General features: G+C 45.2%; 2 protein-coding genes across 6 annotated transcripts in view; one reads left to right on the forward strand and one right to left on the reverse strand.

The window, feature by feature from the left end:
- IFT140 (intraflagellar transport 140) overlaps window positions 1–15,779 on the forward strand; it is a 214,143-nt gene that overhangs the window by 109,564 nt on the left and 88,800 nt on the right. For all 5 annotated transcript variants that reach the window (XM_075898985.2, XM_075898987.2, XM_075898984.2 and 2 more), the window contains exons 17-18: window positions 4,882–5,013; window positions 8,742–8,941. In XM_075898985.2, coding sequence (XP_075755100.2) covers window positions 4,882–5,013; window positions 8,742–8,941 — 332 coding nt within the window. The remainder of the gene's footprint in view (window positions 1–4,881; window positions 5,014–8,741; window positions 8,942–15,779) is intronic.
- TMEM204 (transmembrane protein 204) overlaps window positions 11,084–15,779 on the reverse strand; it is a 50,012-nt gene continuing 45,316 nt past the window's right edge. The window contains exon 3 of the mRNA XM_006130026.3: window positions 11,084–12,578. Within this exon, the coding sequence (XP_006130088.1) occupies window positions 12,334–12,578 (245 nt within the window). The 3' untranslated portion in view covers window positions 11,084–12,333. The remainder of the gene's footprint in view (window positions 12,579–15,779) is intronic.

Genomic DNA, 15,779 nt, shown 5'->3' on the forward strand with positions numbered 1-15,779 from the left:
CTATCCGATAAGCTTTTGCGTAGATAAGAAGGCACTGCGGAAGGACTGGCAGTGACAAATGCTATCAGGTACCAGAGGAAGGTCCTGCAGGAAGGATAAAGAAGGTGCTGGGGAGAGGCTGTGGGGAAATGGCCCAGGAAATCATAGCTGTCACACAGCTGGTTCAGAAAACATTACAGACAGCTACTGTCCATAGGGTGCCTGGGCTGGGATCCGTATGGCCAACTCCTACTTGCCACAGGAAAGTAGATCTGGACAGTGAGATACGCTAGAGAGGAAGGACTATTTTGGAAGGGGCAGCAGAGATTATAGGGATTAATCCCCTCTCTTTTCCCCATGCTGAGCAGTGATGAGGATGGCTAAATAAACAGTAAGTTTGTGCTTCTGGGGGATGCTGAAAGCCCAGGATATTGTAGTTTTGTTTATTCCCACAGAAATTCGAAGAAACTGATTTTTATCATGAGATTCGTGGAGAGGGGGAGGATTTCTGGAGGATTTGCAGAAGGCTCCACTGCTGCTCTTTACTGCATATCTGTAGGGTGTTTCCACTAGTATTGGCTGAGTAAAAGCATGAAAAACGTGGCAAGTTACAAAGTAAGAAGGGAAGGGAAATGATTGTGAAGGAATCTAAATCATAGAATCATAGAACTGGAAGAGACCTCAGAAGGTCATCAAGTCCAGCCCCCTGCTCTAGGCAGGACCAATTCCAACTAAATCAACCCGGCCAGGGCTTTGTCAAGCCGAGACTTAAACACCTCTAGGGATGGAGACTCCACTACTTCCCTAGGGAACCCAGCCCAGTGCTTCACCACCCTCCTAGTGAAATAGTTTTTCCTAATATCCAACCTGGACCTCTCCCACCACAACTTGAGACCATTGTTCCTTGTTCTGCCATCTGTCACTACTGAGAACAGCCTTTCTCCATCCTCTTTGGAACCTCCCTTCAGGAAGTTGAAGGCTGCTATCAAATCCCCCCTCACTCTTAGCTTCTGCAGACTAAACAGACCCAAGTCCCTCAGCCTCTCCTCATAGGTCATGTGCTCCAGCCCTCTAATCATTTTGGTTGCCCTCCGCTGGACCCTCCCCAATGCGTCCACATCCTTTTTGTAGTGGGGGGCCCAGAACTGGACACAATACTCCAGATGCGGCCTCACCAAAGCCGAATAAAGGGGAATAATGACATCTCTGGATCTGCTGGCAATGCTCCTCTTAATGCAACCTAATATGCCATTAGCCTTCTTGACTACAAGGGCACACTGTTGACTCATATCTAGCTTCTCATCCACTGTAAGCCCCAGGTCCTTTTCTGCAGAACTACTACTTAACTGGTTGGCCCCCAGCCTGTAACTATGCTTGGGATTCTTCCGTCCCAAGTGCAGGACTCTACACTTGTCCTTGTTGAACCTCATCAGATTTCTTGTGGCCCAATCCTCCAATTTGTCTAAGTCATTCTGTACCCTATCTCTGCCCTTAAGCGTATCTACCTCTCCCCCCAGCTTAGTGTCATCCGCAAACTTGCTGAGGGTGCAATCCATCCCCTCATCCAGATCATTTATAAAGATATTGAACAAAACCATGGAAGGGATCCTTAAGGAATCCAAGTTTCCATCTGCCAATCACAGCACAAACTCCATCAAAGGGGGGGGCAGAGGGGAGGTGGGAAAAAAAAAGCCTCACTCTCAAACACAGGGGAAAATAAATAAATAAACAAAAAACAAAAAAGAACATACACCAACCCTCACTCACAAACACAAGCTCAGCACACAGCAAGAAAGCCCCAAAACACAACACCCACTTCCCTCAAGACTCCTGTATCTGCTTCTCCTCTACCTGGAGAACTCCCTCTCTAAAGCCTCACTCAAACAGGGAAAGGAAAAAAAAATAATAATAATTTAAAAAATCTCAGTCTCGCAGGTAGAAGTGTGTCTGAACCAATACAGGCAGTCCCCGGGTTACATACAAGATAGGGACTGTAGGTTTGTTCTTAAGTTGAATCTGTATGTAAGTCGGAACTGGCGTCCAGATTCAGCCGCTGCTGAAACTGACCGTCAGTTCTGACTTACATACAGATTCAACTGTCCCCAAGTCAGCTGCTGCTGAAACTGATCAGCAGCTGATTCCAGGAAGCCTGGGGCAGAGCAACTCTGCCTCAGGCTTCCTGTAGTCAGCGCTGGTCAGTTTCAGCAGCGGCTGACTTGGGGACGCCTGGGGCAGAGCAGCTGGGGTGCTGCTGGGTTGCTCCAGTAGCGCCGCTCCTCGGCGCTACTGGACCAACCCGGCAGCACCCCAGCTGCTCTGCCCCAGGCGTCCTGATTCAGCCACTGCTGAAACTGACCAGCAGCGGCTGAATCAGGACCTGGGGCAGAGCAGCTGGGGTGCTGCCGGGTTGGTCCAGTAGTGCCCAGAGCGGCGCTGCAGGACCAATTGGCAGCGCCCCAGCTGCTCTGCCCCAGGGTCCAAAACAAAAGCCTGGTCTGCTGGGGGGGGGGGGGCACACTAGCTGCGCCCCCCTCCGCCCCCCCAGCAGACCAGGGACACGGGGAGCAGAGCCGCAGCGGCCGCGGGGTGCCGCGCCTCTGAGGCTTTGCTCTGGCAAAGTCTCAGAGGCGCGGGACCCCGCCACTGTTGCGGCTTCAGTCCCGGTGCCTGTGGTCTGCTGGGGACGGTCCCCAGCAGACCACAGGCACTGGGACTGAAGCCGCAGCAGCAGCAGTTCCCCGCGCTTCTGAGGCTTTGCTCTGGCAAAGCCTCAGAAGCGCGGGAACCCGCCCGGTGCCCCTGGTCTGCTGGAGATGGTCTCCAGCAGACCAGGGGCACCGGAGCAGCTTACGAACGGGGCTTTCTCGCCCCGGAGCTCGCAGGTAGCAATCCACCACCTCGACCTCTGGGGTGAGAAAGCCCCGTTCGTAAGTGCGGATCCGACATAAGTCGGATCCGCGTAAGTCGGGGACTGCCTGTATCTGAAATTTGGAGCTATTCAAAATGCAAGCCTTGATCTGGATTAGAATTGTGCTAGTGAGGTCTGTTTATCAGTGGGTTAGACCCCAAATCCCAGCTCTGAAACACCATTCCATTGTGGAACATGGGTCCAAATTTTCTGTCTTGAGTCCTTCTCTAGTATCAAGGTACATTTAGTTAGAATGGTAGGAGCCCTTCAGTTAAAGTTGAACTGCAAAGTACCAAAAAAAAAAGTCCTCTGTACTGCTTCTTTGAGACAGCCTTGACATCTCTTGATTTTACTTCCCAAAAATGGCTCTTCTCTGCTTATTTTTTTAATTTATTTTTTAAAGTGGTGCATTAACATTAAATGTTGTTCATGTTTAATCTTACCAGAGAGCTAGTCAAATAAATCTAAGGCTTTTCCTTGCTAATGTGCTTGCAGCACTCCTGACCTCACTGCTCCACAATACTTCCTCCACCTTTGCTCTCAGGTGGGGGTCCCTACACTTTTCGCTTGGATTACTATGTAGGTCCATGTTGCCCCTTCCAGGATCCAGATCCATGCTTAATCCTGCCCTCTCCAGATCACAAAGATCAGGTCCTTGCATTTCTCTTACCTGGGTGATCTTTGGGAAAATCTTACCTGGGAGAATCTTTGGATTATTTTATTAGTGGGAAAATGATATGTGAAATTTAAATTGCAGTCTTGCGTGGCACTACAATAAATTCTAGACCTCTGGAGACCTTGACAAGGCCCCCCAGCAAAGAGAAAGACATGAAAACTTGATATTTCTAATATGAAGAAGCAGCAGAACAAAATGTTTGGCTTTTAAATAACTTTGAGTCTTTAAACATAAGGACGCAGAAAAGGGCCAAATAATTTACAATTTAAGGCCTCCTATTCATCAAAACATTTAAACCTGCCCTTAATTGTAAACATGGGAGTGGTTCCACTGACTTCTGTTGGAACTAGATGCTTCAAGTTAAGTATGTGCTTAAGTTCTTCGCTGAATTAGCAAATGTCTTTGATGTTGTAGTGATAACCCAAAGCGATCTCTGAGCTTCTGCCACTGCTGAGCAGCAATAGTAAACAAATAAATATCGTTCTTCAAATCTACAGGGAGGGTTATTGACATCCAGATATTGTTATACAGACAAAAGGTTAAATCAGTGGTCCCCAAACTTTCGTGGCTGCCGGGCGCCCAGGGGCGGAGCCGCTCACGCACCACATTTCTGGGGGTGGGGCCACGTATGCACTGCATACTCGGGGGTGGGGGCCGCCCATGCACCCTGAGCCCAGGGCTGGCACCACGCATGTGCTGCGCGCCCGGGGCAGGAGCTGCCCATGTGCCACACGCCCGGGGCCCGCACCATGCATGTGCCACGCGCCGGGGGTGGGGCCAGCCCAGATGTTTCGGCGGGCGCACATAAATGCCCCGGCGGGTGCCCGTGGGCACCATGTTGGGGACCACTGGGTTAAATGATCAGCATCCACACTATTTGGGTTGCTGAATGACAGTTAAAGCCTGAGAAAAGACAAAATACTTTGTTTGAGCTTTAAAAATGGCACTAAGAATAATTCTGGATTAAAAATAATAATGGTTAAAGTAGATGTGAGTGTTTCTTTAAGCTTTTCTTGGATCTTTAAAACAGCTACTTGTGGTGCAGGAGTGTGCTGGCAGGGGCTTCCCTTTTTAGGAAAGGAGGGCTAATTACTAAAAGGCAGAGGGAACTGGCCCTTTGCAGCAGGAACTAGTCTAACATGTACAATAATTTACTGGCCACTTTCTGTAGGGAGGAAGCCTGTAGCTCTGCCCTCACCAGCAGATGTGTATATGGAGTGTGTGTTCAAGTGAAAACTGCCATGTGAAAATAAAATAAAAAAGCTAAAAAGGGATACTGCGCCATGAAAACAAAATAATCCTTTCTTCCCCCTTTCAGCCAGATGTTTTGATTATATCATTCTTCAGTACTGAAGAACATGGCCTGTTGCTTCAAGACAGTTTTCCATTGCCTTCAACCTACCAGGCTCTTCTGGGCATCGAAGTGCCTCATTATTACTTTGCAAAAAAGGTGAGAGCTCACACAGAGGACATCCTTTGTTACTTCTTCCCCACCCACCTGCTGGCACCTTTCATTGCACATAAGGCCAAATTCAACCACATGGAGGCTGGCGTCACCAGGCACTGTGCCAACAAAAGTTGTGACAAAGACTCTGTCTACACTGGCACCAAACCTCAGCGCTCAGGTCAGCAGACTAACACTCCTGAGGCTCAGACTGTGAGGCTAAAAATTGCAATGTAGCCTTTTAGGCTGAGGCTGGAGTCTGAGCTCTGAGACCCTCCAAGCCTGCAGCCTGAGCCATGCTAGCCCGCATCAGCTGGCTTGGGCCTGAAGTTTTTTATTGCAACATTCCATGCATGTGCAAAAGGTGAGCGATATACAAGCAAAGGAGATGGGGCAGTTATCGGGTACAGTAAGTAATGAGAATGTGAAAGAATCCTGTTCCTACTTTAATTTATGCCTCCACCATCCCTGATACTCTTGTGTATAAAATTTAACTTTGGCATAAATGGGTGCTTAACTAGGAGCTGCAGACCGATTACATTAGGTCTGAATTTAGTCCCCACAAAGTATCAAAAGGGTGTAAGCTACTCTCAATTTCCACTAATTGGTGGAATGCCTAATTGGCGCAAATTCCCCTCACTCATCCTGTAATTTTTGGGAAGTTTGGATGTGGATCCAAATGTTGTGGTTAGTTTCTAATCTCTTAAAAATAGGGACTAAACAAGGGTATGTCTACACTACCCTCCTAGTTCGAACTAGCAGGGTAATGTAGGCATACCGCACTTGCAAATGAAGCCCGGGATTTGAATTTCCCGGGCTTCATTTGCATAAGCGGGGAGCCGCCATTTTTAAAACCCCGCTGGTTCGAACCCCGTGCAGCGCGGCTACACGCGGCACGAACTAGGTAGTTCGAACTAGGAAGCCTAGTTCGAACTACCGTTACTCCTCATAGTTCGAACTAGCGCGGTAGTGTAGACATACCCCAAGATACCTGCCTCTGGATTATCTCAAACTTTGGGGAGTTTAGATCCAGATCTGAGCTTTGCAACCCAGGCATGTTTCTAATAAACAGACTACAATAACCTTTCCTTGCAGATCTAGCTTTTATCTGGATTACATCGAATTGTTTTTCCTTTCCATGTATTGCAAGAGGAAAAAGCTGCTGCATTCCATTTCCACCTTAGGCATGTTTTTCTTCATGCTCCATGTGCATATTTTACTTTGATTTACACCTCTCTCTCTCTCTCTCTCTCTCTCTCTCTCTCTCTCTCTCTGTATTGTTTGTTGCTGCCATTAGTTGTTGTTTCGGAGAGGATATGTCTATAAGCCTGTTGTAAGTATCTATAACTGTCCCCATCCACAGTTTTCATTCATCTGCTTCTTTTCCCTCTCCAATTCATTCTTTTGATCAGTATCTTTCTCTCAAAGGTTAAATTGCTTGTTGTTTGTTTTCTGACACAGTGAGCATATCTTAGCTTTGTGAGCCAAGGGCTATTTTAAAAATGGGAAAGTCTATTTAACAGAACAAGCCTGGCTTAGGCCAAGCAGTAGTGCAGACTTAGGTCAACGTTGGGCAGCTTTCATTGACCACGTGATGTCAGCATCCACACCACAAGTTTGCTCCAGACAATGCAAGCGTCCTGCTGCATGGACATATAATAATGCCATGGGTGCCTCCATGAAAGATGTAGGGCTGTGCAGTTAGGGTGACTCAGTGTCTGTGAAAAACCCTGCGGGTTACTTAATTACTCCATGCTGAAGCCATGAAAACACAAGTCTGGCTCACACCTGGGATTGTCACCCGGGGGGAAGGTGGGAGGCTCCAGCTGAAGCTCAGCTGCTCCCTGGGCTCTGGCTAGCTGCTTTCCTGCTCTGAGCGGGGCTGCTCCCAGCATCCCTACTCCTCGCTCCCAGCTAGGCTGTGCCCTCCCAGATGGGCTGCCCCCTAGCACTCCTCTGTCTGGGCTGGGCTGCGTCCACTTGGCTCCCCACTGGGAGGGCTGCCCCCTGGGGCCCTTCTTGGGAGGGTTTCCCCTACCCGGCTCCACGTTCTGAGCCAGGCTGCAACGTTGACCAAACTCCACTCCCTGAAGGGACCCTGGGTAATGCCTAGACTCTGGAGTCCAATTCCCTGCAGGGATCCCAGCTACTCCAAGCTACTGATCCCTGCCAAGAACCCATGGGAGGGGGCAGTCGGGCTCTCAGCAGGGAGCTGCATGCAGAGCTGAGAGCCTGGGCACCCACCCTTCCCCTCTTAAGTCCGTAGAAGTGCTCTTGGTGAGGACTCACCCCGCCAACAGAAGGAGAGTAGTGTGCATGGGCGGCAGGTAATGTAGGCAAAGGAAGGCATTGTCTTCCCCAAACTGCCTACACGGGCCAGCCGTCTGGGTGGAGCTGGGACTGCACCGCATGGCTCCCTGGTGGCTGGGGAAGGCTGCAGTCATACCACACAGCTCCCCAGGAGCCAGGAAAGGCTGGGGCCATGTCACATGGCAGCCCCTGACCTCCACTGTTGGGAGGAAGAAAGGTTGTGAAAGGGTATGGATTTGGGGGTAGGAGTGTGGCATTGGGCGGAAGGGGCGGGTCTTCGGCTGCCTTCCCCAGCTGGGCTTTCACCCACTGCCCATGGTAGAATGGTCATAAACCACCACAGTAATTACTACAGTGACTCTGAGTTGACCTAACATAGGTTGACTCAAGTTTGTAGTGTAGACATGCCCTTATTTAGTCTGAGTTTCAGCCCATATGTCTCTTCTGCATTGTAATGTCTTTGCTTCTGATCCAGGAATTCCCCATATTGTATCTAACACTCGTTTGTACTATTGGTTTGTATTACTTAGTCTGTCTGATACATCAGGTGTTTTATTCATTTGTATGTGGCTTTACCTGTGCTCTGGCATAGTCTATAGATTAGCTCCCTGAGAAGTTAACATATGACTTTTCCCTACTCTTCTCTTGACAGTGAAAATGGCTTGAAGGGACTGCCCACATTAGTTAGAATGAGGCAGGTCAGCATCCACATTGGCTCAGACCAAATTGTTTCATTGCATTTGACCAGGGTAAAGTTCCTTCTTAAAGCCTAATGGTACTCGTTGATGCTGGTGACACAACGAAGGGACTCCTCTTTTTTTGTTCAGAAGAATAGTTACATTGCTCGCTGATAGCTCTGAGTAGAGTTGTAATTTTAATTTTACTGAGATTCAGGTCCATTTTTGTGGAATATGGTTTTGAATCTGATTACTAATAGTGGGATTCCTCAGATGAAGATGATTAAAAAATAAGAGGATCTGGATAGTTAATGTAAAAAAAAAATTCATCATTGGACAGAGACCAATCATAGAAAGTTTCATCCTGAAAGATTCAGAAATGTGGGAGTTGTTATAGAAACTATTGGTAAATCTTGATTGTAATGGTTATTTTTGGTCTTGCTCTAATAGTGTACAAGCCTCTTGTCTGTAACTGATGAAATACAAATGTTGCGCCTCATGATTTATGTGCTTTAGTAATTTTTAGAGACACTCTTTCCTATATTCACAGGCACTTTGAAAAGTTGTATAATATTAATTAATTTGACAGCTATAAGAGTTTGACCTCACTCTCATTTAAGTTGAAGGGAGTTTTGTTATTGACTTCAAGCTGTCATATGGTTAAAATCTTGCAGAAATCTGTATTTGTAGATCAAGGGAGTGTGTTGACACCTGTGTGGCATTTGAATGATGGAAGTTTCCTTGCAGCCAGGGGAAGCTGAGAAAGAAACTGAGAAGGAATCTGGCTCAGTCCAACTCTCACAGCTGGTTGCTAAAAGGCCCATGAGAGATTTCATTGGTCTGGAAGAGTGTGACAAAGCTACCCGTGAAGCCATGCTGAACTTCAGCTTCTATCTAACCATTGGGGACATGGATGAGGCCTTCAGAGCCATCAAACTCATCAAAAGGTGGGATCTCAACATTTTTAATGACTTGTGCAGTGCTGGGACTTATTTTTACTTACATTATGTGAAGTTTTGTTCCCTTTAGATGTCTTGAATTTTTCTTCCTTCTCTTTGCCCATGCGCTAATCAAGCTGAAACCTTTACTCTTTAGGTCATATATTAACTTTTTCTCTGCAGGCCAGTACTGTACCAGTCATGGTGGTGTCATTCATTGAGCTCAATGAAATGTTGGGACATACCTAGTGTATCTAGCAGTACAGCAGGTGGGATGTTCCTGACATGGTCATAGAAGTTCATTTGACTACTGCTGACCATGTGATATTGGGCATTTCCTCTTAGTGCCTATGATCATGTTACATTTAATGCTATTAATTGGTAGTCTTGACTCTATGTGTTTTCTCTCTGTGTGCTGTCCCAGACAGCTGGCCCGGCAGACCTGTAGCAAACCAGCCAATGATCACAAGATCCATTAATCTTAGGTGCACTAATGCATTTATGCCTGTTTCAATGGGCTAACTCAGTTAGTTGTGGGACTTTCCACTGTCCCCTAGGTCAGCCAAAGACACTCCCTCCGAGACTCCATTTTATGTACTTATACAAACAAGTTACATATTACCCCTGTGACACAGTTACTGTCTGCCGATGTTGTTTGTTACCACCCATTACCTTGTATATGGTGATTTGATCAAAGCATCTATATTCATCACACTGCCATCCTGCTCTTGTCTTTGAGAGGTCAGTATGTTCTCATTATCTTTTGAGGGGAAGAAGGGTGTTTGTACCATATTGACTATTGAGGTACCATCCTTCTGGAATGTGATTTTGTGTATCCTGTTTAACCTTTCTTAGGACTGTGGGAGTTTTTGCAATACCAGCCCTGTTCTTGCCAGGTTCTGAGAGCTTGGAAGCAGGCATACACTGACTTTTTGCCATTTTGCTCTGTATCAGCAAAATTTGACCTCTACTTTTGTTTAGGCTTTAGGCCTCACACCAGGCATTGGATACATGAGCTTATGTCTCAGGCTCCCTTCCTATAACAGGGAGATGTATTTAATATACCATAATATCATCTGTATCACCTGAATATCACGATTAATTACAAAATGGACATTAGGAAAATATTAATATGTGAGCTGAAATATGCAGTTGTTCAGGCATTTGGTACAGCTGCACAAGTCAGGGCTTAACTAAACATCTGTATTTCTTGATCTGTTTGAAAACCCTGGCCTTTGGATTCAGATGTGTGGGGTAAATGCACAGCTTATTATTTGTTATCTCAATACAATGCTAATTAAAGTCATACATTTTAAAATGTCACTGAAGGATAGCCATCACTTTTCAAGGACAGATTTGCAAAGAAAATATTCTGACCATGTGGATTCTTTCTTTTGTTAAAAAGACAAAACATGATTGATAATGATTGATCTTATTATTTACCGTTCAAATACAAAGTACAGTATATTGTCTAATGGGGATTGAACATTCACCATTTTATTTATACATTTAAAATAAACATGGTAATACTAAGTATTACAATGTTACTGACCACATGATTTTTAAATTTTAATGTACATATTATAATATAGATATTGCAATATTAGCTGAAATAATATGTCTTAAATATTCCAATACTTAATTTTTTAAAAACTGTGATTCATTATAGCACAATTATTTTTAGAAAATACCTTAGTTTTCTGTAAAATATGTCAGGGGAATGGAAACAAACTTCAGGTTTTTTTATAAACTGGTGTAAGAAGAAACTCATCAGCTATATAGAACTCTGCTTTGACTGTCTAGAGCAGTGTATTGGGGTGCAGAATTCTGCAGCATGGCAACTGGGGCCTGCGTTCCTTATTATATGAGAGATTTTATAATGTTTGTGGCTCAGTCACTCAGTCTTATCAGTGAGTATGATCATGGTAACATCTTTTACTAGAAATTTTTAAAACATTCCTCCTTGCTGCTCGTCCTTTTGTAGCTCTTTTATTTAGGGACTTCTCTACTGTAGTTTTTGGCTTGCTGGTTTGCTTCCTGATACCACATGAAAATTGTTGACATGAGCTGTATCATGTCACTTATGCACTAGAGGTCTGATCTTGCAAGGTGCAGAATACCTTCAGCTACCACCAATGTATTTGGTACTGAGGGGTCTGTCCTGCAAGAATCAATTCTTCAATGCCCAGTTCTCTAACTTGGATGCTCTGATCTGAGTTTGTGTGGCAGATATATTCCCAAGTCTGCTTCAGGTGCCAATGTGCCAATGTTGTTATCTCAATACTGTTGAGACTTAGGCGCCAAAGTTTGAAAATTGCAAGCCAAGTCTGCAGATTTACTGGGAAAAGGTAATTTGGGATTTTCATTTATAGTAGCCATTTCCAATAAAATAAGTTAATGGTATATTTGGGAGTATTGGGAGGTCATGGTAAAAGCTCTTCACATACACATTAACCCACAGAGTAAGTACATTTGAAGTACAGTGGGTAGGGAAGTACAATGAAGTACATTTTCAGCACAGTGGGTAGGGAGTTCTAGCTGTGTACCTCTCTTTCAGTGTTAATGGCACCTCTGCTTGCCTGCAAAATTAACTTAAACACTCCCAAAGCCCCTGCTTGTAAGAACAAAATAGCATCTGAAAACACACACTCATTTTTTTGCACTTCCATAATTTACAAATGTCTATAATTATACTACTTGCTTCTGGGATGATAGATTGTGTGCCATGCTTCAATGTGGAAGGAATGTTATGGCCAAATTAGATGTTCTTAAAAATTGGGTGGGTTTAGCGCATAGTAAAGGAAACATTACTTAAGCCTAAACTGAGCTGTTGTAAATGTTGACACCCATGACAAGTTTCCTGCTCTGTCAGACTGTCTTTCTATTGGATCCAAAGGCAGGTTGTGAACACAGCTGAGGCTTTGAGCATTTTGTGTTGTCATTAGGGAGCAGGATAACATCATTCAAAATAAGGACAGAATGTAAAGTCAGTTTTTGCCCTTTTCCCATTTTCAGTCCCCTCACCACACATTCTGTCTCTGCCATACTCCTGACAAGTTGTCAGGATGCTTGTTGTAGTGACGACCTAATGTTTTTCCACTGTACAGTAGAGGAAGAGAGGTGGTGTGTAACATATATATATATATATATATATATATATATATATATATATATATATATATATATATATATATATATATATATATATATATAATTATGTGTATTATACATATAGATTGATAGATGGAGCCCATCCACATAATAATTGAGGGCCTCTTTCAAAAAAAAGTGAGCTTTGTGATGTCCTTAAACACTTACTTTTAAATTACAGTGTATACTTAATAGAAAAGAATTCCAATGCAAGTCTCAGCAGAGGACACTTCCTTTTCAAGCACATACTCTCAGCATGGTGACTCAACATAGTCATTCTCCAGCCCCCGGCGGAAGTGAGCAGTCAGGGTGCGGCTAATGACAATGACCCGAGGTGCCATGCAGTCCTCCCGCCTGTGAAGGATGTTCCATATGAGGATGGCAGCTGACAGTGTGGCCAGGAGGCAGGCCCCAATGTTCAGATAGCAAGACCAGGACAGGTTGGTGTAGGGTCCGATACGATAGAAAGTTACCAATCCAATGACCAGAACAAAACCTGCAAGCAGAGAGAGATTTTTAAAATACGTAATTCTCTTGAATTTCTCGAGCAAGTTTTATCCTGAAGGATCCCACAATGTGTCAAAAATTATACACAGGGATCACTTTACCCAGAAACATTCAGCCCTTGTGGGGTGAAATCCAGGAGGTTTCCAGCAGAGCACAGAGACATTGTACAACAGGACAATATGAGAACAGAAAAAGATTTATCCAGATGAAATTACAAGTACAGTTTAGGAGAATGGAATGTAATATTCAAGCTTAATTTGGAGAGATGTCTGAGGTTAAACCTTTTAAAGGTATTAAATGTGTCATCAGAGGTACCAAATCTCTAATGTGGTGAGGGATGCTTGACCTTCTAGTTTTGCCCTAGGTCCTGCCCCCACTCCACCCCTTCTTCCAAACCCCCACTCCTGCCCTGCCTCTTCCTGCTCCATGCCACCACTCCTCCAAGTGTGCCCGGCACTTGCTGTTCCTCTCTGTCCCTCCCCCAGAACCTCCTGCCTGCCACAGAACAGCTGTTCCTCAGTGGGCAGGAGGTGGTACAAGGGGAGGAGCTGGCCGCTAGTATGTGCTCGGTACCCAACACTTTTCCCCATGGAAGCTTCAGCTCTGGAGCAGCCACACAGTCGGTGCCTACATGTGCAATGGATTCTTTAGCATCCATGTATCAGAATCTCAGTGTATATCTTGGCCAAAAGCCTGGGTACCTGGATGGTGCCCTCCACATCAGGCCTGTTTCATTGCATACTGATTTTAAATATCCTGTGCCCCACCGATCCTTTTTTGTATACTTCTTAGTTCTCATGTCCCAGTGATACTGTCGGTGACAAAGGCCTGTGATTTTTGTATGCCTCTTCCTACTGTTCTTACCAGTGGAGCAAGTTGGAATATCTATTAAAATATTTATAAAGCAACGTCCGTCATTCAAAACATTACATTAACTCAGAAATAAATGTTTAAAAGTAGTTAAAACAAACCCATATAAACTACAAGTAGGTAGAAAGTACATAATCAAAAGGATAAAAAATATGCCAAAGTGAAAGCGATGGAGAATATGTGAGCACTGCTGTTCGATTTGGTGGAGGGAAGGCTTCCTCACAGCGCCTAAAATAAAACTATTTTTGTTAGCAGGACTGTTTCCCTTCACAGGCCCTTTGCCTGAACCCTGATTCAGACCAGCAACTAATCACGTGACAGCCTTTTCTCCTCTTGCAGTTTTGTGCCAGGTTCTGAATGGGAGGGATTCTGGAGATGGAGAGCTCAGAAAATGACATTTACTTGGCAGAGAGCATAAGTGAGTCATGGGAGCTCTTGAAGAGTAAAAATTGTAGGATCTGGTCAGTACAATCTGGGGCAGGCTAGACAGGAACTGACATTTGAGAGCAGAGAAAAGTGTGAGGCAGAAGGAAGAGCAACAGTGCAGTTGCATGGTTTCCAATTGCTGTGAATTAGTTTAGGGGCGAGTGAGTTGAGAGAAGGCTAACATTACATTTTTATAGCAAGTATTATTTTACAGGATGAGTTACAGCATCGTTAGTCAATAGTAATCATGGCCAGGGTAGCCAGAAACTGATGTTAGGCTTATAAATATGAGAGTTGAGCAGAAGTGTGAAGAGAGATCATATTGTTCTGGAAAAGGCTTATCCATAGATTCTGTGGCATGCACTAGCTTTCATTGTCAGTGTGCAGAAGTCAAGACTTCTTTGTCCTGCAGTGAATACTATTTCAAAGATGGATATTTCTTGAAGCAAGGAGCCACAAAGTTTATTAGAGCAGTTTGATCCTGCACACTGCATATTTCTTGTTTGCTTATTATTATACCAATTAGCCAATTAGCCCATCGTAAGATGGGATTTTCAGGTCTCTCCTCCACATCGGTCTTCTCTCCTGAGCCTCCAGTCTCTTGCTCCGTCTCTCTCCCTCTCTCTCTCCTCCTCCTACTGCCTCCCTCCCTCTTTCTCTCAGCTCTCCTCTGCCTCCTGCCTCTCTCTCTGTCTCTCTCTTTCTCTTCTCCTCCCCGTCCTGCCTGTCACTCGGGGGACCGTGGCGCCCAAACAGCCATTTGGGCTCTGCACTCCTTGTGCTGCATGGGGAGCGCAGAGCCCAAACGGCCGCTTGCACCACTTGCTTCCACGTGGTGACCTGGCTGAGCGGCGCAGAAGTCAGCCAAGCGCCACGGCGGGAGGCGAAAGGGGGTGGGGCGGTGACGTTCATGGCCAGGGGGCGGGGCCTGGAGCTGCTGTCACACCGCACATCACTGCCCCGCCCCCCTTCCCCTCCCGCCGTGGCGCTCGGCTGACTTCTGCGCCGCTCAGCCGGGCCGCCGTGGGGGAGCAAGCGGCACAAGCAGCCGTTTGGGCCCCACACTCCCCATGCAGCACGGACCGCCCAGAGGGAACAACCAGCATTTCAGCAACAGCACCAGCATTTCAGCGTTACAGACTCTCAGACATTGGGCTACTATTTATTATACCAATGAGAATGTGCGCCAGCCAAGATTTGGCTGAAACATGGGTATGTGTATTCACTAAATCACAGTGCTAAATTCATCATGTTTACCTCCTTGTGGCAGCCTGGCCCTGTGATTATTCACTCTTGGGGAAGGATAGCTTTGTATTCTGCTGGGACTCTACCAGGGCATCATATCTGTAGGAAAGGCTATTCTGTCATCATTTGATGAGGTGTGTTCTAGGACGAGCCCAAAGGGCCTAGCTGGTATATGCATACTATGTGCTTTGGTGCTATGCCAAATAATGGTGCACCTTAATGTTGCAGTAACATGTATTCATTTGTTTAACCAAAGGGCATATTCTGGAATTTGATGCATCATTTGGCATACTAAAATAATTACAATAGAACATTCTCATAGTATCAGTGCCTTCTGCTTTTATTCATAAAAATGTTGCCTTCACAAATGAATTTGTTAGTGGCAGGAATCCTTTGACGATATTGAAAACTATTGACCTTTTTAATGAATATTGTTTTGTTTACCCCAGAACTTCCTTTAGAAGGAATTCAGTGAAAAGAGGAGGAGGGACTGGGATTCTGCCTTCACTTATTGTAGTGTGTAGTTTAGGGTTAACACTCTTGTCATCAGTGGAATAGGTTGATGCAAAACCAGTCTGAGAACAGTCTAACTCAGTATCAGTATTATTGAAAATGATCTTTTAATCAGATTTATTAAAATAGTTGTTTC

This window comes from Pelodiscus sinensis, chromosome 15 (genome assembly GCF_052426305.1).
Source record: "Pelodiscus sinensis isolate ZL-2025 chromosome 15, ASM5242630v1, whole genome shotgun sequence".
In the NCBI taxonomy this organism is placed as follows: Eukaryota; Metazoa; Chordata; order Testudines; family Trionychidae; genus Pelodiscus; species Pelodiscus sinensis.